We start from the raw sequence: 26,021 nt of genomic DNA, 5'->3' as shown, positions 1-26,021 counted from the left end.
AGAATAGCATAGGTGCTCTCAAGGTTGGTGGTCTCTTTAATGGTAGGAACTATTGTTGGAATATAAGAATCCATGTTCTTGATCTTCTCACCCCATTTGACCTGTGCACAAAATCAAGTTTCTATTGCAACAGATTTTAAATTGCAGGCAAGATGAAATGTCCTTCTGATTAGCTTTACAATTATCATGTACTGGCTGCAACAACCAAGTGATCTTAATCTCTTTGAGCATATACTAGTATCTTTATATATCTTGCAAGGCATAATATCAACTCTTGGCCTTTGATCACACACACAACTCTTAGCCGTTACCCTGGACAAATGCTCCATCAAGAATAAATACACCAACTTACCTCCAAATTTTTATGGAATAAGATTGGCAATGAAGAGCTATTTATATAACAAGATTTGGTTAAATCTTGCGAACTGGGGAGCTGACCATTTGGTACTCGTGTATGGTTGTGGTGAGCATGCTAAACTTGCAGGAAAATGGGGTTTTTATTTATACATGATCTATTCGGTGACACAGTCCTAGCAGTTTGATTTTTCCTTTGAGTTAAACAAAATTCATTCAGATAGAAAATATGGATTATACATAGGTTAAAGTATAGTATATCAAATACATGGAACGAAATATGGCCAAACTGTCTTAAATGTTTAGGGGGTAGAGGATGGTTATAAACTAGCATAGAGTTGCAATACAACCTATTATTCCAACCATCCTATAATTCATTTCATTGAAAACTTCTTGTGCAAATGGAAAATGACAAGAGCACAAACCATCAACCACCACAAAACAACATTGTTTTCAGTTATTTCATCGAACATCTTCTACGCAGTCTCCATATTACTCAACTGTTGTTGGAAGCGTTGGCCAATGATGAGTGAAGAATTGCATGCAAAGATGATGAACTGATAGAATAAGACTGTTAAGTTGGGTGCATTCCTGAAAAAACCTCGCTAGCAGATCCAAAGGTATGAATCACCAAGGTCACGAAAGTTTACCAAGGACCTGAAGATGCATTGGAAAATTAAAGGCAAAAAGGGCCCCGAATGGCAGGATTTTAGGAATCGTGTTAGCCAAAGCCAATGTTGGTATCTATATCAACCTTATCGCTTACTGGATCAATGATATGATGATCTGATAGAGATGAGTTAAAATGGTTAAAATACGAAATGGTACAGGATATTCTTTCCAGGCAAAATCATCTGATACAAAAATATACTTCTTGATCCAAGACCCCGATCAAGACCATGCACTAAAACCTGGGGCTAAGCTCAATTAACTGGTTAATGTGTTGATCAATTCAGCAAGCTAACCAAGGTGTTTCATAAGGCACTTTCTTCGAGCCCTTGATCACCTGTATCCATTGGTACTTTTCAAGACCTTGATCACCTCTGTAAGTGCAATATGGTGTATGCAGGTAGGCCTTCAAGATACAAACCCTGTTGAGTTCTGATAGTTATAGTACACTCAGTTAATATGAGCACCTTAAAGAATTTCAGAGAGCACCCACTTCCTCTATTTATAGAGGTTGATGCCATCTCTTCAAGGCATCTCATGGATAAATGTGTGCATTGAACTGGAAGGATTGAACAAAAAGATTCCAATCCTGTTGCCCACAACAAACCTTCCCTTCTCTCCTGGAATCATGTCATTTCTCTTGTATTGCCATTATGAGGCTAAACAAAACACAAGAAGACAAAAGTGCAAGTTCTTGTGGAAGGAAAAACCAGTATTTCAAAAAAAAAAAAAGAGACCAAGACAAAATTTACGAGACTTTATTAAACAGTTACACAACACAGTACAGAATCCAATCTGTAATGTATCACCTAACCAATAACTATCACTAGCATGTAGCAGCCTAAGAACATGCATGTCAGCATTGTAATTCAGAATACAACATCACAAGAGCTTGAGTAGGAACTAGGCAAAAGATTTTTGCAGTACACTCATTACAGATTCTCGAGTGGGCAAAGCTGGAATGGCACCTCTCTCCGTCACAGTCAATGCACCACAAGCATTGGCAAACATAAGAGCTTCTCTCAGTTTGTCTTCTTCCTACATAAACAAGGAAACATAGAATTTCCCAAAATTCAGAAGGGAAGTTTTGTGGATGATATTGGCCAGAAAGAAAGAGTCCATAACCACTCCATAAGAAGAATTCAAATCCAAGAACCACTAAAGATCATATACTTACTAATGTTTTTGGCATTACTGATCTCCTAGTAATATTTGGAAGTCTTACCTGAACCTCTTCCAGGGGATAATCCTCCTAATCACAGGCTTGCTATTTAAGTGAGCTGACAGATATCAAGCCGATCAAATATAGTGGAGGCAACTTAATTTGCAGCAGCCAACAAGCGGACGAGCACCTATCACTTCACGTTATACCTATGGTAAATTTAGGTTCAAAAGTACCTAGTTGTGTGAAAATTAATGTTGGGAATAAGCCGCTCTTCATAGCCCTAGACCTGATGTCCTCTCCAGCCTTTTAATTTTCTACCATGTTAAAAAAAATTATATTTTTATCATGAAAAGAATATACAGATGTGTGTACATGTAACAGAACCAATCACAGTGTGTAATATATTATTAATCAGTAGTAAGTCATAATAGTAGTATCAATAATAGTGTAGCAATGGTGATGCCGGAAAAAGAATAAAGATTTCGGTCTTGACCAACTAGAAACCAAAATTTGGTCGAAACTCGTTGTAACCAGGTTGAAATCTGGTATCTTTTGGGTAAAACTCAATATGTGAAGGGCTGTCAAAACTGCCGAAACAAGATTTGGTTGAAATGGATCAAAACTTACTTAGTATTTTTTAATCGAATCTAACAAAACTCCCAAAATATTGTTTATTGGTCAAAACCAGTTGAACATTGATATATCATAAACTCCGTTTAGGTTTCTTCTTGGATGCCTGTAGAACTGAGATCTTTCAGTTGAACCTGCAGTCTTAACCGAGACTTGTTTCCATAGCTGGTCATAATAGTAGGCATATGTTAATTGTACCAATGTCATGAATATGTTAGGCACTGTAACACAGGTCCTCAAAATGGTGTACCAGTTTATGAGACTCCAGTCACTGTGGGGGCTGGGAAAGGTCATTACATAAGCAGCCTTACCCCATGCTTTGATAAAAGGATGTTTCCCAACTTAAACTAGTGACACCTAGGTTTCAATGGAGCAACCTTACCGTTTAACGAAGATGAGTCACAGGTCGTAAAGCATCTAATTCACATACTACATTACCATCTGCATATATCATTAGCTTTCATCCCAAGATTCTTGGTGTAGCATACTAATGCAATTCTGCATCCCACAACAATCTCTGCTCCATTCAGTATTTAGATTTAGAAATCACTTCATGATTCATCAAAAGGAAATCCTAGCAAAGTCTGTTGTATCTTCAGATGATCATGGTCTAGTATATCAAGTATATTGAGTACCAAGTGATCATTTCAACCAATAAGGACACCAAATGGATTACAAGGATGATAATGGAGGATGGTACGAATCATCAACAATACAATTAAAGTGAACCTTCAGACAAGAAGCAATACCTGAAGCAATGTGAGATCTGCAGCAGCTAGTTGTGTTAACAGCCCAGCAACAAAAGCATCTCCAGCACCAGTGGTGTCTACAGCATCCACTGGAATACCACGAACCCTCCCACTGAAATCCTGTATAAGTACAAAAAGTTAGAGGTCATGAATCTACAGGTAAAAATGTTGCCGTTAATATTCCCCATGTTCGAGTCTTGATGAAAGACATTTAACGAGGAAAAAATCCCAAAGGACTACGATCAACCACAAACTCAACCCAGCAAACACAGGACCGCACTGGGTAATGGAACTTTCAAATTAATAACCTATTCAATCAATATCATGATTTCTAGATACAATAAGAAATATTGAGGCACTATCTACCTTGCAAAGCCTAGCAGGGATAGGCTATTTAATAAACCTAAAAAGTATACAGTTATCAAAAGCAATACTTGTGCTGAGCTAAAGCAACAATTGACTGCTCTGCAATCTTGAATGTAACATTTTATTTTCATTTATGGAGCCACACCCCCCCCCCCTTTTCTCTCTCTCTGCAAAACAAAACAAAAAAAACAGAAAACAAAAACAAAAAGCCCCCTTTTATGGAAATGCTTGCTCATCAAAGGAACATGCTGGAGAAAGGTCAATTAGATTCTTTTAACCAAAAGAACATTACCAGATTGTGTTTTACTATAAGTGCATAACCCAACAGTGGAGGCAGTGTATAAAATAGTGTTAAACCCAGGGCAGTTGCAATTTTCTAAATAAAAATAAACACATACAAGACAAAGGGCAAGGCAAATACAAAAGAAAAAAGTCATGCACATTATGCTTTATAGTGATTCATGCTCTTAGAAGTCAAGTATGGTCCTGGTTTTTAGCTAAAATTTGAAAATCATGAATAATTCAGGAGGAGAATTATTGCGCGAGTTTAACCAACTTCAGATTTGGTTAAAAAGAGACTGAAAAGAAAAATCTGTATTGAGATTAATTTAGGTACTAATCATTTATGTTTGAGAAATTCCGAAGTAAATTTCTTAATCATTTGGTTAATATTGTGATGATTCAAAATTTTAGCCCAATTTCTTAAAACTTTCTTAGTGGATCTTCATTTTAAAAAAAATGGGTTTGATTTATTTGGTTCTTGAATCATCCTAAAGGGCTGAGTTTTAGAGCCCAAATCTTTTTCAGGCTGTTCCAGACTATTCATGGACTCTCAAATATCCATGAATTTTAAAACCAATTCAACATTGAGTAGGAATACTTGGTGATTTATTTGCAAGTTGCTAACTTGGTCTTGGTTGGGCTTTCTCAGCATGAGACCTGCGAATGCTTGTCATATTAATTATCATCAAGACCTTAAAAAGTTTCAGTTGTGCATTTTCCAATCTCAAACGTTTTGACTACCTTGTAAAATATTTTGATAAGAAGTAATTAAATAGTAATGTTAGCCAACATCTATTCAATGCCCCTATGTGAATGGGATTCCCATGGTTCATCAAGACTACTAGGCCATGGTGACAGCTTCCTTGCTGACACTGCTTAGAGGCGAAGTTTCAACTCTTCCAAGATGGGAGCTTGAAAGAAAGATAAGGAAGTTCGCAATCAAATATCGGGCTAGCAAAGTTTGGAAGATAGAAGTTTATCTCGAATGTTAAAGGCAACCTTGAGTAAAAGAAGCAGCTTGTTAGACTTAACTCTGTCACATTTTACATAAAACTAGGACTTCGAGAAGAAAAGTGATGAACTGCAGTGTTTTCTTCTACAGGATTACTCATTAAATGAAATCCGTTGCATATGCCAACATAGGAAGGCTGATTGCTTGATGTATAGTATACCCAAGTAGGTTAGGTAAATAGCATAGATTTCTTTCTCTAAGAGATTTGATCAAATAAGCTTTTGAATGAGTCAAAAGTTATCTAGACAGGATGAACCAGAGACCGGTGACTAGTAAGGATTGGGACAAGGCCAGGTTTCAGATAACTTTGAGACTAAGATGTGCTCTTCCAGCATTCCACTAGAAGTGCAATTCAGTTGCACCAGTCGGCAGATCCACTGTTTGTACCTTTATTGCAAATACTTAGACCTCTCTTCAACTCCTTGTTCGTTTCTTTCCATTGTTCAGACAGATGTCTGTTAGTACTAGAAAAAGAGGAAGAGTTAACCTACAAGTTGAAAAATTAGGGGAAAACCAATCATCCAAGACCATTCACTTGCACATGCATTTTCCCCTCCAACAAACAAGAGATAAATATTGAAAACTAAGAGTATAACATTAAATGTGGTTGGAGGGTCAAAACTTGGTGGCTTACCTTGGTATAGTACCTGCAACCATCAGCGCCCTCGGTCACAAGAAGCAAAGTGAGGGTTGGAGGGAAAAGTTTACGAACAACAGCATCATCATATGGATCTTCTCCTTTTGTCAGGAAAGATATCTCTTCTTCACTTATCTGATTGTAAACTTCATAATAAATATCAGAAATGGAATTTGTACAGTTTTTGCAATTAGTATTTTTAGGTACTAAATACAGAGAGAAGATAGGTTGGAGACCATACCTTGATGATATCAGCAAGCTCCCATATACTAAGGATTCCCTCTCTAGCACTTTCTACAGATGGCCACAAAGGAATTCTCAGGTTGGGGTCATAAGACAAAAGTACACCAGCATCTTTTGCAGCTTTTGCAGCGGCTAGGTGAGCAGACTTACATGGTTCTGTAATTAAACTTATGGAACCATAATGGAAAATTTTGGCCTGCCAGATGATTTTTTATGAAGAATATTGCTTAACTAAAAAACTGCTATAAAGACAGAAAAATGACCAAGTAATAAGAATGAAAGTATAAGGCATTCCTTTCCATACTACGAGAAGATTTATGAAATACTGTCTACCACCCCTCCCCCACCCCTGAATGAAACACAAAAAGGCTTTTATACCTTCCTGATGAGATCAAAATCAAGTTCCGATTCTGTGATAAGCATATCAGCACTTGGATTACGGTAAAACATGAATTCACGCTCCCCATCACTCTTGAGTGTAACGAAGGCAAGAGCAGTTCTTGCACCAGGATCAAAACGCATTGCATCATTGTTCACATTATTTTCCTTCAAAATATCAGCAAGCATGTACCCAAATTCATCTTCTCCAACCTGCGCAAGATTCATATAAGAATGATCCAATGCAGTCTGTTAGGAAATATATCTGAAATATTGCCTCTATTTTGTAACTGGTGGTTATGTATTTTCAGAAGTCCTATTCAGGAACTGCTTTCCTGATCACAAGTAGTACTCATACAGCGAGTTAGGCATGCTGGTTTTACATTTCTACACTACAGAATTACAATTATAAAGTTTAGAACCTTTGGTCTTACATCTACATTTTAATACAATAAAGCAGATTGATAAGAACAAACTCAACCAAAGATTCTTGTTTATTGCTAAATCAGGCAACTGAAAAAATGGAGACTGCAAATTTTGTAACTACTAGTGACGAAAATTGAGGTTGAATAGTATCGCAAGTATCAGAACTGTGTAGATCTCTCTACTTAACCAACAAAAAACTTAAGTCCAGAAAATATTTACTCCAAAATGTCCAAAAAAAAAAAAATCATTCCATTGGGCTTCTGGAACTGTAAATGTGCTATTTCTTTAGTTATTTTTTCACTACTAAATTATTTTGTTCTTGCCTGTGATTGTCACCACCAGCTTTTTGTGTTGAAAGTGATACATATCATTGACTAACAATGTTTCTACAATTGCTATTCCTGAGGACAGTCCCTAGTTTTCTAGACTTAAGAGAACCAGTGATACAAGATCAATCATAATTCCAAGGATCCACCATCCTGCATTATTCTAGATCATCATCGTTTACATTTGAGAAACTTACAGGCAAATGTAGCAAAAACGTCCTAGAGTCCTAAACTACAAGATCAATCCATTTACTAACAATATTTCTAAGTTTGATATCTATTGTTCTCAAAAACCCACGAAAAATAATCAGACAAAAACTTACCTTTCCAATAAAGGCTGATGAACCTCCAAGCCGAGATATGCCAACAGCAACATTTGCAGGTGCACCTCCAGGAGCCTTTTTAAAGGCAGGAGCTTCAGCCAATGAAATCCCATTAACAGTTGGAACAAAATCAATCAACATTTCTCCAAAGCATACCACAAGTGGTGATTCCTTCGTATCAGGTAGCCCGTTGCCATTTGGAAATGCATTGCCTAAAACAAATGAAAATTGAAACTGGTAAAGACAATCAAACTGAAACAGGTAAATAAAAAATTTGTTATCATAGGAAAGGAGTAAAGAATCAATTCAAATGTATCATGGAATGAGCATATTTACCAACTGACCATACATAGCATGCACAAAAGCATACATAAATTCATATGTAGTAGTTTGAAAGTTCAAATAAGTAACCACATTTTTAAATTTCAATTTCGGCTACAATGAACATTGCGTAATGAGCAACTTGCTATTGCCATACAGCTGAGGAAATGATACATCAGTAATTATAAGACATTTGCATCATTAATGTAATTTCCACTCCAGGTATGCATATAGAGTTACCGCAAACACCGAGAAAACACAATGAATTTCAGCAAGGATGACGGAGATTAATGTGGTTCACATTTCACAAACCAGTAAAGATTTTCCACACCAACAGGTGAAGCTGAAAATAATTGATTATATTATGGAAGCAAATACAATGGATATCTCTGAACAACAACCAAAACTCAGCAAGAACTTCCCCTGAAAACCCTAACATGTAAGTGCCAAATCTCACTTCTCTCCCTTGCTTAAACAGCAAAGCAATAAAACAAGGTAATACTCCTCCAAGTAGGGGCAGCCAGAGTTCTCCGCTACCATCACAGATCTCACAAAACCTATCCTTCAGGTAACCACAAAAAATGTCATAGTAAGGCAATCTTTGGAATGGGTGGGAGAATTTGAAACACAGATAACAAAAAGGATTACTATAGTCATATAAACAATGTTAAATGTTTTGGGCTGGGAGGGCAGGTGGTTCTGAACGAGTTGGGATCCTCTACCCCTGAAGAGTAGAGGTGTGTGCTCCCCTCACCCCTCTCCACCACAAATTATGAAGAGGACCACCTCCAAATTCTGATAAGAAAAATCAGAAGTGGACCCCCCCCTCCTAACATGTGATGGAGAAGTGTGGAGGGGAGTACAAAATGACAAGTAGAGGATCCAGGCTAGTTCCAGTGGTGGAGTGTAATAATAAGTGGTAATGTATTCATAGAAAAGCAAAATGCCTTTCCTGCCTAGATCCTAAAGGCACTGATGAGCTAGAAAAGAACCTTTGCAAGGACAGATATTGAAGTGGATCAAGAAATTTTCATCTAGTCGCACTGCTTACAAAAAAACAAATCAAAGATGGGCTTCTGTAAATGGATCCGGCAGGGGGCCATAGTCATCCAACTTAACTTATGCAAGGCTAAGTTCTCGAGTATTTCATATGTTGTTCCAGACTGCAAATAGACACCTTGTCTTTCACTTGAGAACTCCTCTGAGAATTTCTATCCCTGGAGCGTAAATTCGAAATTTGCTTTTGTAAGGACGATCTGGAAATAGCATTGTTGGAATATAAATTGGAAATTTCACTTTTCTTATGATGAGTTGGGATTAGAAAGTTTTGAGCGTCGGAATTAGGCGCCCACATGGAATTGACACTCCAGATGATGTTGAGGAAAGAAATCAGGTGGTCAACGTGTATTGTAAGGAATATAAAACTCCATCAATGAGAAAGTTTCCTGTCTAACCAATGGACATGGATATCAGAGGATTTAGATCGATTGGCATATCTATTTTCCCTCGGAGCTTTCCTCTGAAATTTTTATTATTCATAAATAAAAGAAAAAGGGAGAAAGGTACAGAGATCTAACGATATACAAAAAAAATGGCAGACACGGAATCCTGCCCAACTGAACCCGATCCATTCGATAGTAGCAGATTTAGAATGGGAAAACACAAGCAAAACAGACTAAACATAAAAGATCATACGAAAGAACATCATACCTTGCAGTCTACAAAAACGAGAACGATGAGAAGTCGACAGATAAGGAGGAGATGTAGCTGCTTTAATGGCTTCCCTTCTGAGAAGCGTCGGACAGGAGAAACGACTGGTTGATAGTCGAGGGTTTGAGGCGAAGCTAGTAGTGCCGAGAAAGGCAGAATTGAGAGCCATACGTACAAAAAGGAGTTCGTTCGCTTTCGCTTAGGAGAATATGCTACAGGCTACAAAGTCTGGTTATTCCGTAGTTGTCGACCAGCAGCGTTCAGAAGCCCTCTTCCGTGGTTGATCTTGCAGGGATGATTCCTCCAAAAATGAACACTTAAATAGTTGATTTGTAGTTTTGATGGTGACTTGTGATGATTTTATTCTCCAGCAGAAGTATATTGACACCTCTGGAATTGATTTCGGAGAAAGTAAAGAAGAGAAATCTGAGAAGGGATTGGTGGAGTTGGGAACTAGGGAAGAACACGGGGCTGGGAATCCAGATCTATAGATCAATAACTACTGTTTCCAGAACAGAAGTGTGTCAAAACAAGAGAGAGAGAGAGACAGAGAGAGTAGAAGTCGCAGTAGCAGTAGCAGTAGCAGTGACTTTGGGAGTTTGGGGACCCTTGGCTTTGTTTTCTGTTTTCTCCAAAACAAACCAAACCAACGACCCACCGACGAGTCTTTACCGCTCGTTGTTACCAGATACAAGATTTGAACTTTTGACGGTTTGAGGGTGTTGGTTGACAGATTGGTTTGATTTGCTTGAGTATTTATAGTTTAATTTGATGAGTCACTCATCAATGTTCTTTCCTGATGTTTCTTAACCACACAATAGACGTAAGGCCTATCTAAATACTGATAAAAAAAATTAGACAGGAATCTTATCCAGTTGAGAAACGTTGGGAGCACATTGTTCTTGAATTTGATACCAAATTTGATTCACAACTCCTTTAAACCAAAATTAAACTTTGTCTTTGATTGGAAAATCAAAATAAAAATAAATACAATATCTTTCCATTAAAACTATGCCTAATTGAATTGGATTTTTCTTTTCTATTTTTTTTTTAGTTTTTGGGAAATTTTTAGCATTCCACCATCAAAGGTTGTTCAATTGGTAATGATTAACAACATTTAGTGAGAGAAAAGTTTATTTGAAAATGTAATTAAGGTACGGAAAACTTACTCAAATGAAACTCAAATTATTGACTTGGATTATGGGCATGGTTTATGGCATATTGATTGTTTCTTTTGTTGTAACTAGTTGTTCTAGGGGTGCAAGTTTGGTCCTGACTTGCCCTAAGCCCGAATAGAGTTTGGGCTCAAAATTTTGGCCCTAAATTCAAGGTCAAAATATTATAATTCTGATTGAGGCTACGGGTGAGCCTGAGATTACTCTTTAGCCTGTCAGACCCCGTCCCTAATTTTGGCCCTGATCCTGACCTTAATTTAATTTCTAATCCTAGCCTTGATTTTGGTCTTGATCCTAGTTCTAATTTTGGCCTTAATTTTGACACTAATTAAGTCATTAATCTTCACTCTAATTTTGTCATTGATTTTACATTGATCTTCAAATTAACTTTAATATAAGTCTTGATTTTTGAGCTTGACTCCTTCTTCTTCTTTTTTTAATTTATTTTTTTATAAAGAACCTTGAGTCATTTTGATCATATTAGATTGTTAGTTCACTTTTTATATTATTTTTAGGGTAATTTTTATTTGGACGTCTTGATGTTCGACTAAGTCATTTTTAGTTCCCAAAATATTGACATCTTTCATTTGCCTCAAATGTGATATCTCAAAAATAAATAAAATAAAATAAAAATTAAAGACATAGTTATGTGTTTAACTAAAATGCTTTTTTTTTACTATTATCGTTCATTTACTTGTTAACAAGGTTTTGAATATATTATTTTTGTTGAATATGGATGTTAATTTATTGAACAATGGTGAATAAATTTTGAATGAAAATATATTTTGTCAAAAATAGGGTCAATCAGGGTTAATCAGTCTCGACTCTGTCCAATCAGAGACAATTAGGACAAAGAATGGGCTTGACTTTGCCCGGTAAGACTTAGGGTCAGGGCCAATAATGTTTGACCCTGAATTAGGGTTATTTACAAGAATGAGTTTAGATTAAAATATATATGACTTGGCTTGGGATTGCAAAAGCCTAATCCAACCCGACCCTATTATAGCCCTAAGTTGTTCCTTACTTTGAGATCAAATTGGTTATTAGACAATCAAAATTGTGACAGGTGTGCCTAAAGCTGTCCCAATAATAGAATTGGCCCTAGTAGACTTATTGTGCAAAAGTGCTTGTGTCTGTCAATCCACGTCAACTTGTTTTTACGGTTTACACTATTTTAGTTATCTTCTGAAATTAATGTCACCCCCTAATTTATCCAATTTATCAATTAAAGTTTTTATTCTAACATTGTCACTCTCAATTAATTTTTATTTATTATTTTTTAATATTATCCCTACATTCGAAAGAAAAAGATTAAAAATAATATTCATGAGATAACATAAATAATATAGAAGATAAGTCTCAAAAGGTTTTTCTTTCCAAAGGGTATCTTTACCTTTTTGAAAAATTTAACTTATTTAATTCTTTTTTTTTTTTTATGATTCTATTATTAACTGAGAAAGAGGGCAAGAAGAACGGGAGGTTTCAATACAACTTAGATCATAAAGCCACTACGTGGCAATAGGCCAGACTTTTCTTAGTTTAATTGTGATTCGTGCATTAAAATATTTCAGCGAGTTGCATTGTATGGCACTGAAAATTTCTTTTTAATAATTAATTAATGCGAATCAAATTTTTTTTCTTTTGGTAATTAGTTAACCGAATTGAAATTCAAATAAGACAAAAGTGAACAGGATCTAAAGCACACAATCATGTGTTACTTTTTTGCCGGAAACGAATCGTATACCTTCATTGAGTAGTTGCAGAACTTAGTGATCAGATTCGTGACCAAGCTGAAGTTGATTCCTGTGGACATCCAAAACTTAGTGTGGGATGTGGTTAACTCTTGCATCTCAGCTTCAAAATGTTTTTTTTTGTATTGTTAAAAAGAAGTGTAATGTTGTGGCTGACTTCTTCGCAGGTAAGGCTGTGTCTGTTGAGTGCCAGACTCTTTGGCCTATATTGGATCCTGGATTTCTGAATTTAGTAATCTTGATACCTTGCATGGATCGCGCGTGAATATATAGACCTATTTCTACCAAAAAAAAAAAAAAAAAGAGTAATTGCAGAATAAATTCAATCACATAAAGTATAACTTGTAAAATCAAAATTCAATTTATACCGTGCAATCATATGTGATGTGACTAATGCTTTAACAAAATATCATTATTTTTTGTATTATTATTAGAAGCTTCATCCTTCCTTCTCCTCAAAACCCCAACTCATTGTTTTATGTTTCACCTTAAAAAGTTATGCTTTCTATGATAGAAGTTTACTTAAAAAGGTTGTTTAGCATTAAGGTTTTTCCTTTTTCTAAAGTTGATGCCTTCAAGTTGTTTAGCATTAAAGGTTTTTTGCCCGTTTAGCTTTGTAGACAATTTTTCTTGGCTTAATTTCAATTTTCATTAGGCAGGTGGTTGCTGAACAGTCGTGTAAATTGCTTGGCTAAACGGTTCTAGAAATCCTACCATTAAATTTCGTGGGATTAAATCTCAATCGTCCATCATAAACAGCTCAAATTTAATTTAATGGTAAGATTTATTTACACAGCTGTTCAACCATATTTATATCTAAAAGTATTTTAAAACTTTCTTTGAACATAGTTATACTACTTCAATGACTTGTCGTTCATCAGATCATAAATAAGAAAGACAATATCTAGCGAAAAAACAAACCAAGTGAAACATCAACACACCAAACTATTTGGTTGGTCCTTTTTCCAACTCTATAGCAATAAGCCTAACTTTTTCTTCTAAAACAAAAAGAAAAATTTTCATAACCCAAACTTTTCTCTCCAGGAATCTTTCTATTCATTTTTTTTGTTTAACCTTTTCACTCTTTTTACCCCAAGAAAGCCTTTTAATTGTTTATTCAATTATTTATTCTTCCCCGGCTTCCTGGGAAAGACTTTATAAAAGTATAAAACAAATTTTCAATTTGCTCCATCTTATCTTTTTCTTTTTTTGTTTCTTTATATATTTTAATACATATAATATAACAAATTTCCCTTCATTCAAACATAGTTTTGATTTTTTTTTCTTTTTTAAAGAAGATTTCAAGATTCCTCAAGATAATAATAGGCGATATTAATAATGATTTTTTAAAATATCTCAATTTCATCTTATAGCTTCTTTCATGAATTCTTCTTCTTCCTCAATTCATCATGTTATATTATTATTATTATTATTTTGGAGTTGGCGAGTTGATATTATGGAGGGGGATATTATTAATATATGTGCCGCCAGATGGGTGTGAACCCAAGACCTCCCATGGGAGTTTGGATTTTTTATTTATTTATTTTTATACATTATTTTTAATATAACAAAATAATAATTTTTAATATTTTTATATTTAATTAAGTACATCAAATTTTCTTTTATTCCTTTTTAAGAAAGTGTGTTTATTTAGTTCCACATTAGAAATTGAGCAATCGAAATCCGAATCAAATAATTGGTGGTGCTAATTAACCTTGACTTATAATATGATGACATGTTAATGTGCGTGTGATGTACAAGCGAGGACGACATACAATCCGAGCATGTGCACACACGTAGTCAATGAGATGTTTAAACACTTTTGACACACACATTTGGCATTTGATATGCTTGAATCACTTCATTTTGATCACTTCATTTGGCAAGAACTGATCTGGATCATTCATTTTGATCAACGATCAATTAAAGGTGATGGAGATAGATCTATTGGAGTCTAAGAAAATCCAACAGTTAGATTTACTTTAGTAATATACCCATTATAAGATTATTCTCACATTACCATTGCAGGTTTTCTTAGTTGGTAAGACCAACACTTCTTATATAAATAATTGCATATTCTAGAAGAAAAAAGAAAAAAAAATTATTGTCACATTGATTCTTCTATAACGCACTTGGAAGTGTCATTTTTCTCACTATGTTATCTTTTTCTTTTGTTACATTAATTCAATAACTTTTTATTATAAAATATAAAATAATACAATTAAAGAGTATATTCTTCATTATAATTTTTCTTATCAACTAATAATTCTAACGAAAAGAAGGTGATTGTCATTTTATTATACTATTGAAATGTCTATATTTTTCGCTAATTAGCTTGGATGTGTTGGGTTTGGGTGTCTTGTATTTTGTGAGTACATATAATTATAATTGGGTTGTATTTATAATTGAACAAGGTTTTAGTCAATTATTAACATTGAGTTAAAATTATAATTATATTGGGATTATAGTTTTAGTGTTCCCTATAAATAGTCTATGTGTTATAATCTATGAAAATCAATTCCTGTAGGGAACCATCCTAAAGATAAAAATTTGGGATGTAGGTTGGGTGGATTATCATCGGAGATTTACAAAGATCTAAAAATGAAATGATAGGTGTCAAAGATTTTAACAGATTGATCAAATGTATGATTTTAGATCTAGAATCCATCAACAAAAAAAAAAAAGAAAAAAAAATAAAACAAATCGTCAGCCTTTTTTGTACTGAGGCATGGTACTGTTTTGTTTAAAGTTTTTGAATTTGTTTCCCCCTTAAAACAGAATAGTGGTGAAAGGAATTATTGATTAAAAAAGAAAAAAAAAATTTGTAAATCTAAGTCGAACGTGGACGAAAACAGGACAGCAAAAAAAAAAAAAAGCTTCCATTGGAAGAAAAGACAAAAAACAATATTTTTGTTGGTTACCGGATCCGTACAGTTTATTTCCACATAATTTGTTCAGGATCAGGTGTTTTTAAGGGTTTTGTACGTGCTAAAAAAATTCTTTTGTTTTTATTAGATTTGATTATTCTACGGGATTAGGGTTTTTGTACATGCTTAAAATGTCCATTGTTTTTATTGGATTTGATTATTTCACCCACCCAATCATATTGGAGTCGTTACTTTAACCAAGAATCTCTCCTTAATGGGGTTTTCTCAATAAAATTTCTTAAGAATATGTTCTTCTGTGAGATCGGATGGTCATTGTGCATATGTAGGGCTAGTTGGAGCTAACGAAACATCGATAAAGCAAGCGTTTCATATAAGAAATATAATGGACGTAACAAAGGGCAATTGTTTTACACAAACAGATTTGAGCAACGAAGAAAACCTAATGGCAGCTCTAATAAAACCTCGATGTCAGGCTGGTGTATGGGATTTTTGTTCGATTCTCCACGCAGGCGTGAGAGCACGACACTTGTTGTTAAGAACATCCAACGGTGAATGTTGATTCCCTTTATATTTAAAAATTCCCAATATTACAATAATCTACCCTTTGTACTTTTTAAATTTACAAGAATCAATACTTATACGTTTAAATAGAAAAATAAAATCCTGATTGCCATGAAAGCAAGTATAGGGTTTTTATTTTTATTTTTTTTACTCACTGATCTTTCTAATTTTTTACCTGAGATCTCTTGAGGAAAAATCATTAACTCTAACTCGGAGAAAAATTCATTATTTGAAATCCCAATTAGGTATTCTTTGTGATTGGAATAAAAAACCCAAAATCCTAAGCAAGTTTTCCGTTTAAGTAGTTTTCTTGCCATGGATTTGATATTTTCCGGTCATTCACATTGTTGCTTAAACAATGCGCCCTCAACCACTGGTTTTTGAGTTTTGAAAAATAAATTTCCTCTAACAAATATTAATTTTTTTTCCTGAGATTTTGAGGAAGATCATAACTCCAACTCTGGATAAAATTCTTGAAACACCCTAGAAGGAATTCTTCTCAATCGGGAGAAATAAGGATTAACTTTTGAATTGAAAAAGTCTTAGGGATGAATAAAAGTATTATTCGGAAAAAGCATGTATGTTATAGCCGTTGGATGTTCTTAGTATACGTGTTGTGCTTTCACGCATGAGCGGGTGGATATCTGTGTAGGCGCGAATAAAAATCCGGTGTTTGGGGCTCCAGTTTTTTCATGATCCACAAAAATAAGATATTTTCTTGCATGAGTTTCTTCAATGCAAGAAACACACACAGAAACAGGACTGAGAGCCATTAAAGGAAAAAAAAAAGGATTTAGTATACTTTTTTTGGTAACCGATTTAGTATACTTGATAAACATCTACGAGGTTAAGAGTTCAAATTTCTTTGATACTAAAAACAAAACTTCGTGATTCGTTTAAATATTTATAAAGCTATCCTTGTTGACATAGTCGAGACATACGTAAGTTAAACCAGGAATCATCCATCAAGGAAGATTGTCCACCCATCCTTTTTATTTTGATGACCGCTGATCTTCCTTTTCAAGACCAGAATAGTGATGCAGATGACTAAGAAAATAAGAGAGTTTCAATGCCCTAACATTCAACAACTAGAAACTCATTTCCTCATATCTGTAACATTTTGAAGCACCAACCAGATAAGATATCAGCTTTATATCGCCCCATCACATCATACCAACTGACCATTTGAGTAGGAGATTTCTGCTGTGATGATCAGTTTTGTTTAAATTATGTTGCCAAGTGGGTAGTGACAACTGACAACAGGACACGTTGATCAAATGATAGAGTCATATTTGCATTGAGTGTTTGACTTTGTGTTACATTACAGAGTTATATGTATTATTTTATAGTTAAGATTTAGAGTAGACTTGGCACTACAGCAATCTGGGATTTTTATTTGCGGCCGCCGCTGCTGGCAGCAGCCGGCGGTCCAGATTTCCCCACGTATACAATATATGATCGAACGGTTTCAATTAAAAGTGTTGGGTTTTAATTGTAAATATAATTTTAGTTTTTTACATTAAAAGGCTTTTTGATTTTGTAAATTTACAACAGGACCCCTGATTCTATCAAACGCTAAACGCTCATTTCGAAAGCCCTAGAGCGAGTTCGCAATCAACTGTTATGAACTTTGTGCTAAATTTCTGCTTCGATTCGAGGGGTTTAAGCCACTAAAAGAAAGGGAGGGAGGGGAAAGTTGTAGATCTGCTTTGATTCATCTTCTTCTCTAACATGCAACCGGATCATGCATCCATTTTAAAGTAACAAGAATTCTTGATATTTCTCACACATCCATTTTAAAAGACAGAACTTCTATTGCGGAAATTGTTAGAGAAATTTCTAATATAAATTCTATCCAGGTTCTGAAATTAGTTGTTTAGGGTTTATGTTTCAATTAGTATTTCTTCTTGTTTCTTTTCCCCATCATTTTGTGGGGTTACAGGAAGACAACGGGGGCGCTGCTCCAATAGGGTTCCGTTTTCGATTAGGAGCTCACGACTTCACAGAGATTGCTCAGTTATGAAGGTGATGCCAGAAGCAGCAAATTTTTGACCTCTACGGGATATTTCTTGACCTTCATTTGCTCTTCCTAGGTGTTAACGTCACATCCAATATTTTGCTGAGGCAGCTTCTAATTTTGACCTGCTTATAGTTTCATAATTTTAATCGAGGGGATTGATTGTTAGCCCCTGAACATTGGTAACTTCTTTTTCTTTTTGGGTAGAAGACATTGGTAACTTCTGCTTTGCATTTGAGTTTGGAATTTGGTGGGGAATTGGTGTTGTGGCTGAAAGTGAAATGTCCAGGTTCTGAAATCAGTTGTTTAGGAAGTGAAATTTCCACAAGGCGTCAATGAGATACATCGTCTCTCTTTGAGCTTTGATTTTACCTCTTTGCATATGATTTCCTTTTCCATTAATTTATCTGTGTGAACTACATCTTGTTCCTGTCGGTGAGAATGTCATAATCGAACGATCTATGGCTTGCGAAATGGCTTGCGAAATGAACGACCAGAGTTTGCAAAATCAGGGGTTTGTGTTGTAAATTTACAAAATCGAAAAGCCCTTTAGTGTAAAAAAAAAGAAAATTGTATTTACAACTAAGCCCCGCACATTTAATTGAAACCGTTCGATCGTATATTGTATACGTGGGAAAATCCGGGCCGCCGGCTGCTGCCTGCAGCGGCGGCCGCGAATAAAAATCCAGCAATCTGACTGTGGGCCATCTATTTCATTATCAGACCAAAGCTGATTCCTGAGAAACAAAAAAAGTGAGTGTGGATCACTTCTGAGGATGGAAAATCACTTCCAATGATTAAGTCAGAATCTAGTGAATACAAATTCTCGTAGAGAGGAGTAAAAGCTCCGAAAAGACGAAGAAAAATGTCTCCTTGGATAGTTGTAGAAGAAATAAATGACTAGAGTCTTGTCTTTTTTGACTTACCCTAATTCATGTAGAATATTATAATATATACCGAGTTCATACCTCAGAGGTGACAAAGAAGCATCGCAGCCCTTAGATCTTTTGCTCTAGATGAAGGGTTGAGGTGGCTTTTGATGGCAGCTTGATCAGCAAGACAAGAGTCAAATCTTCTTGAAGAAGCTTCAAGATAGCTATACCCAATCTCCTAAGCGAATGAGAAGTTTTTTTGTAGGCAATAAACATTTAATGAATCTTAGTGAATTCAATGTTGAAATTAATACACTAATTGACTTTTGAATGAAGATACGCGAAATCCTCTTGCAATGTTACTTTAACCAAGATATAACCTGTCTGGACGCTTAACGAAAGGCCATTAGAGAAGTCCATGAAATAGCTGGCTATCACGATGAAGCGTTTTTCTCAACAAGTATTCTACCGATAAGTGCCCTGTCGATAAGTACCTTGTGAACCACGACTGAGCCAAACCTACTAGTTTGCGTGGTCCACTCAGGTCCAAGGGTTTAAACCATAATATTTATAACAGATAATAAAAAAAAACTAATTCTAGTTTCAATTTCATGATACTCATGGTTGAAATTAAATAATATGTATATAATTATCAAAACATCAATTAATATCGATATCTCTGAGAATACAACTTTCCAAGATGACCAATACTGGCAATACATCCTTTTCTGATTTGTACCAATCACTTTTTTTGTTAGGGGTAAAATTCAATACCAATTACCCAAGGACTTATTTGGTTACATGAATCCAAGGAATTGAAATAAAATGGGATTTCAAATCTACGGATTCACGGTTCAAAAAATTAATTGTTTGGCTAGCCTTAAATCTATCAAAGTTCATAGAGTTCCGTTGGATTACTACGCGTGAATCCGTAAATTTGATCAATTTTATACTTATGGTGAAATCCATTTAATACCCAATAATGACTTGATTCACGTTTTTAAGCAAAAAAGTAAAATTCTTGATTTTCATGAATCCAAGAATGTTATACAATCATACATGTATAAATATCCGATTCATGAATCTAAAAATTTGTAATATTTAAATTTAAATAGCTAAACAGACCCTAAAATAATGTTTAATTATCGATTTCAAATTCTCCATGACATTTCTACCACACCTTAGTAGCCGCCCCTCCCTTTTTTATTTTTTACGTTTTTTCCTTTAGGGTTCAAAGTGGCGGCCCCTCTTGGTTAGTGAATTTTTTTTGAGTATTGTTCAAGTTTTCTAAGTTAAGATTTAATAATTATATATTTAAGAATATTGAAGAAGGAGATATATCTATAAATACTAATATGGAATATGGATCCACTTTAATATATTCTTTGAGATTATTCGGTTAATAGTGTATGTCCTTTGGTCAAGATTTAAAATATTGATATCATATTGTCGGATAATTTTAAAAAATAAATTATTTTGTATTAAATATTATATAATATGATTTATTATATTTTATTGTAATTTAATAATAAGACGCATTGATATCGTATCAGTCTATTTGATATCGAATAATATTGTATCATATGGTGACATAGTTTAAACCTTGCCTATGAGCTTTGTGAAGACATAGAGAACCCATGTGGAATGTGAAGCCGAATTATCCGTTTCAGTTGGGGTCGTTGGCGATTAAGGGTATCAATCAATATGGTTTTTGTAATTTGGTACTATTTTAGTACGGTACCAACTTTGAATAAAAAACTAGAACTAGAACCGTAACGTATCGAATTTATATGGTATGAAACAGTTTTGATATTTACATAAACGGTTGGTACGATTTCGGTATTAAATCGGTGCGGGAAAACGGTTTAAACACGGTACAATTTTGGTATGAATGAACCCATGCCACTTTAGTTATTAGTTCATTAAGATCCTAATAAAATTGCGATCAAACAATCAATAGAATCTGATATTAGCAGAGACAAAACAAGTAAATTTAATTACTAGAGACAAAACAAGTAAATCTACGAAGAGAAGCGACGGACCAAACAAAAAATTGAGACAAAGAATTAGGGATAAGGTAAAGGTAAAATGTTTTAATTGTAAAATTACATTTTATATCCTTTAATTTGGTATGGTATCAATTCGGTATGGTTTAGTATATATTGATGGTATAAATATCTAAAACCGAAACTATACCGAAGAAATTCGGTTTCGATATGGTACGGATTTAGATGACGCAGTTCGGTACAGTTAAACAATTTTGGTACGCAATTGATACCCTTATTGGGATCTCGAATCCGCCAAACAATTATTTTTAAGATTTGGGATTTTCCATAAAAAATCATCAATTTGAGCGCCCATTCACGTGAATCTCGTAAATTCAAATTTTGGAATTCAAATCTTCAGCTCTAATCAGACGACACGTAGGCTCATCATAAGATTCCCGCATTTTAGAATCTCTCCATGTGTTAGTCTCCACGGTCAACATCCGTCCCCGGAAAAAAGACATACCAGTGGCAGTTGAGAAATAAAAGCACATGCTTGCTTCATTATGGAATGCCGTGTGGCTTTCTTCTTTCCTTTCTCTTTCACTCGTACAGCCATGTGGAGTGGATGATACCAAAGTGGGGAATAGTTTCCCTTTTTTCCGGGGAGAGCTCTGAGCCTGTAACGTGCCTTATCAGTGAGGATAGGAATCTGGTACTGAACAGAACAAGCTCTTGGCGAACCAGAAAAAGATCATTATAATTTATAAACCAGACCGGTTCAAGCCGGACCAGAATTAAATCTCTCAAAATTCAATTCCTCAATTACCCCTGCCATTTGACATTCATCTCCACCTTGCTGCACATAAATTACGTAATTGACCGGTATCTATTTTTGTAGCTTCATAGTCAATTCAAGACTTTATTAGTTGAACATATATAAGAATAATAAAAAAAGTAGAGGAGGAGGTTTGGTCCGGCTTCCAATTCGGACCCGCACCCAAAGGCGACCCACCCACCGGTCAGGGCAGTCAGACGGTCACCGCTTGCCGAACGCGTTAAAGACGCGTGCCGAGATTTCCACGCCTCTATAATTAAACTCATTAAACAGATTTTCAACGACAGTTCGGATAAACTTTTCTTTCTCTCCGTCCTTCCTTTCTTTCCATCCTTCCTTCGAAACCAGAGCAGAATACGAAGCGATTCGCCATGACTTCTAAAAGCCCTAGTCTCAAATCTTCGGTTTATCTGGACGACATGGAAGAGCTTGAGAGGGTATTCAATCGATTTGATACGAATGGTGATGGCAAGATCTCTTCCACGGAGCTTGGCAATGTTCTCAATGCCCTCGGCTCTGAATCTTCGCCGGAAGAGATCGAACGAATGATGAAAGAGATCGATACCGACGGAGATGGCTTCATCGATCTCAAAGAGTTTGCCGATTTCCACCGCGAAAGTTCCAATGGTGATGCCGACAACGCTGGTGGAATGAAGGATTTGAAAGAAGCTTTTGATTTGTACGATCGAGATAAAAACGGCTTGATATCGGTAAATGAGCTTCATATGGTGTTGCATAGCTTGGGGGAGAAGTGTTCCGTTCAGGACTGCGCCAAGATGATCACCTCTGTCGATGCCGACGGCGATGGCAATGTTAATTTTGAGGAATTCAAGGTGATGATGACTAACGGCCGCAAGTCTTCGGCTCATTAAACCTGTAACACTAATCCTGATTACCGTATGTGCGCGCTTCCCTCTCTAATGTTGTATAAGCAGTAATGTTTCTGTTTTTCATTAGGAAAGTAAATTCTAAAGTTTCCCTTAATTCCTTCCCTCCCTGTGTAATCATTTTCTTTGATCATGGGAATGGGAAGAGTTGTTATACTGGTTAGTTCGATATGCGCATTAGATTAAAAGACTTTGTTTAACATGTTTCATCAGTTTGATTTGAAACTTAATAAGTTTGAATAAGATTGTAGCTACACTAAATTCCTGTGTTTCATCTCTTCAATGCTTCTCTAAGAACTCATAATCAATAAAGAAAGTCAGAATCACTGTACATCTGAAATGTAAGAAAATGTAACATGTGACCGACTGTAGAATACGAGTCGTGCTTTGGAGGTTTCGTACTTAAACGGCATGCGCAGCAGGTGCTGCCAACTGTTCAGATTTCGAAAATTTTCCCACCAATGCAAAGTTGCTCAGAGTGCTAAAATTCATACCTCTTAGATAGGTTCGACCCTCTCGCGCGGACAACATATGTGTCCATGACCTTGGTTAACAACGAATCGAAATTGAAGCTTTTTTTGACAATCTATAATTGGGGTGCAAGTTCGGCCCTCGCGGCCCGACTGACCGCTCTGTGCCCGAATAGGGCTTGGCTAAAAGATTTTGGCCCTGAGGGCGGGTTAGGGCTAAAATATTCTAGCCTGAACTAGGGCCAAGGGCGGGCCTGTGATTACTCTCTGGCCCACCTAGCCCATCCCGACCCGGTCCTGATTCTGGCTCTGATCTTGGCCTTGATCTTGGCCTTGATCTTGGCCTTGATCTTGGCCTTGATCTTAATCCTGATCTTGGCCCTGATTATGACCCTAATTTTAGCCTATTGGCCCTAATTTTGGTCTTGATCGAAAGCCCATGATTTTGGTGCTGATTTGAGTCTAGACCCTCCACCCATATGGAGAAGAATTAGTTATAATCCACATGGGTGAATATTTGACACGTGTCAAATTTTAAAAATATGATTATGTTTTGTAAAAAGTTAATAAAAATAAATTATATCTTTATTACCAATGTAGTAAGCATCCATCAGATTTTGGCCCGATCTTGACTCTAATTTTGGCTCTAGTCTTAATGTAGGATGGTTAAGGAACCTACTTCTCAATGGAGAGGTCATAGGTTCAACTCCTACCGGTGGCTTATGTAATATCCCTATCCCTATATATAAAAAGCGCATTTTGTATAAAAAAAAAAAAAAAAATGTTAATTTGAACCTGATCATGTATTAAATTTTAACCCTAATCTTCACATTAACATTGATACAACTATAAGTCTCGACTTTTACCTTCAGTCATTGTTCACTTTTTATATTATTTTTAAGATAATTTTTATTTTTCGAACTGAATCATTTTTAGTTCAAAAAAATCATTGATTTTATTTTTGGGCTAAGGCGAGATTAACATAAGTATATAGAGAATTAATATCTAACAATTCTACACCCCAACTTCTTATTATGAATATTGACATCTTTCTTTTGCCTCCAATGTGATATTTTGGGGGGGGGGAGGGGGAAAAAAAAAACTTATTAAGGATAGATAACTATGTTTGTAACTAAAATATAATTTTCTTTAACTACAAAAAAAATATCAATACTAAATTATCGTTGATTTACTTGTTAACAAAGTTTTGAATGATTTTTTTTTTTTTGTTGAATAAGGATATGGAGGGGTTTTCAATTTCCATCACCGAAGTAATATGAGAGGTTTTCAATTTCCATCATCAAAGCAATGAGAGAATTTCAGAGATCAATATAGAATTATGGAATATGAATTTATTTATGTTTAAAGCAACACTATCAACTTATTGACTATTTTATCATTTTGTATGAGCTTGAATCATCTTATATTTCTATAAATTTTATTTTTAATTTACTTATGATACTTTTATTATTATTATTATTATTATTATTTATGAATTTACATTTGATATTTTAGGTCCAAGGATTGGATCAATTAAGGCTAGGGTCAATTAGGGCCAATCAGGGACAATCAGGGTCATGGCCAATCAAGGCTAATTAGGGCCAATCAAAGCTAATCAGGGTTAGGGTCAGGGATAAGGCCAATTAGGGCCAATCAGGGCCAACCCATCTCGACCCGGCCCAATTAGGGCCAATTAAGGCGGGAATGGGCTTGGCTTGGCCCTATAGGGCTTAGGTGCAAGGACAATAATCCTTGACCCCGAACTAGGGTAAGGGCGGGAATGGGCTTAGACTAGAACATATAGGGTTGAGCTTGGGATTGCAAAAGCCCGGCCCAGTTGCACCCCTAATCTATAATGTGCGAATGATTCTTTGCTTCTTATTTATTCCACAAAAAGAAAGAAACATTGAAATTGAAGCTTTTTTAACAATCTAATGTTCGTATGATTCTTTGCTTCTTATCTATTCTATAAAAAGAAGGAAAGAAACATTTCATAATGTTATATCAAATCATTTTTGAGACTTTTAAATCGATGCAAACTGTGTGATCTAGGGTCAATTGGGTTTGGTTGAGTCCTCTATTTAGCTGTTTGACTCTTTTTGGAAATCAGTCTTCGTGGCCCCTTAGCTCTCTTTAGAATTCATATTTCGGACTAGCTTTTTGGCTTCGAACTAATCCTTCGGCACTCTTCGGAAAAAGGATTTTTGGCTCAGCCGCATGGTGGCCGTTATTCACCGGACACATCTCTCGGCTACAATTTGTCGGCGAGATCTTATTATGATAAAAAGACATCCTTATACAGCTGTATGTATGCTAATACATTAAATTCAACCTTTAATATTGAACCTATGCATTTCATGATCTACGCTTATCAAGGGATAAGCCAACATGCCAAAATTCTTCTAGGAATTGCTACTAGTCATTTTGTCGGGGGATTAGAGTGAAAGGTGTCACATCTAAAGTTAGTCTTTAACAGAGATATTTTCAAGATTCTTAAGGAATGCCTGAATCTAGTTGCTTCAAACACAAGCATGTCGAACCTTCGCCTTGGTTTTTCCCATAATAATCAGATCAAGCCATCAAACGGCTGTCTTCCATCTCCTCCATGGAATCTTCTTCTAGTATAAGAACAGCCACATATACCTTCTTTTGGTAACCAAAGTTAAGGGGAAAAAAAAAAAAAAAAAAAAAAAAAAAAAAAAAAAGAGGAAAAAGAAAAATTGAGCGACACTAAGATCATAAAAGCCAAGTTAAACCTACATTAACTCCAGCACCTACCCAAGAGTATTTCACCTCTTTGGGTATTTACTAATTCGTATGAGGAATTTTGTTATCCAGAATTTGATTTTTCCATCGGAGGTGGCTTCCCATCTATAGAGGTGGCGCGCTCTCACGAGTTGAGTTTGATTTACAGGTCTCAGGTTCGAGACGCTTCACGGTTGAACTGGAGTTAATAGATTTGGAGCAACAATCGGCGCCATCTATG

The 26,021-nt window shown here is 35.5% G+C and overlaps 2 protein-coding genes across 2 annotated transcripts; one reads left to right on the top strand and one right to left on the bottom strand.

The window, feature by feature from the left end:
- Positions 1 to 1,762: 1,762 nt before the first annotated feature.
- Positions 1,763 to 10,317, bottom strand: LOC149024848 (putative fructokinase-6, chloroplastic). The gene is made up of 7 exons (XM_089145032.1): positions 9,592 to 10,317; positions 7,561 to 7,772; positions 6,486 to 6,698; positions 6,106 to 6,303; positions 5,862 to 5,999; positions 3,568 to 3,687; positions 1,763 to 2,061 (listed from the first exon to the last, which is right to left on the bottom strand). The coding sequence occupies exons 1-7, from the start codon at positions 9,758 to 9,760 to the stop codon at positions 1,927 to 1,929; spliced, it is 1,185 nt and encodes a 394-aa protein (XP_089001158.1). The 5' UTR covers positions 9,761 to 10,317; the 3' UTR covers positions 1,763 to 1,926.
- An 11,637-nt stretch (positions 10,318 to 21,954) lies between these two features.
- LOC149024847 (putative calcium-binding protein CML23) lies at positions 21,955 to 23,077 on the top strand. The gene has a single exon (XM_089143006.1). It carries the CDS (start codon positions 22,050 to 22,052, stop codon positions 22,548 to 22,550), a length of 501 nt encoding a protein of 166 aa, XP_088999132.1. The 5' UTR covers positions 21,955 to 22,049; the 3' UTR covers positions 22,551 to 23,077.
- Positions 23,078 to 26,021: the final 2,944 nt, after the last annotated feature.

This window comes from Hakea prostrata, chromosome 2 (genome assembly GCF_041222555.1).
Source record: "Hakea prostrata isolate BN-2017 chromosome 2, UWA_Hpros_2, whole genome shotgun sequence".
Taxonomy (NCBI): domain Eukaryota; kingdom Viridiplantae; phylum Streptophyta; class Magnoliopsida; order Proteales; family Proteaceae; genus Hakea; species Hakea prostrata.
This window is presented reverse-complemented; position numbering and strand designations above follow the sequence as displayed.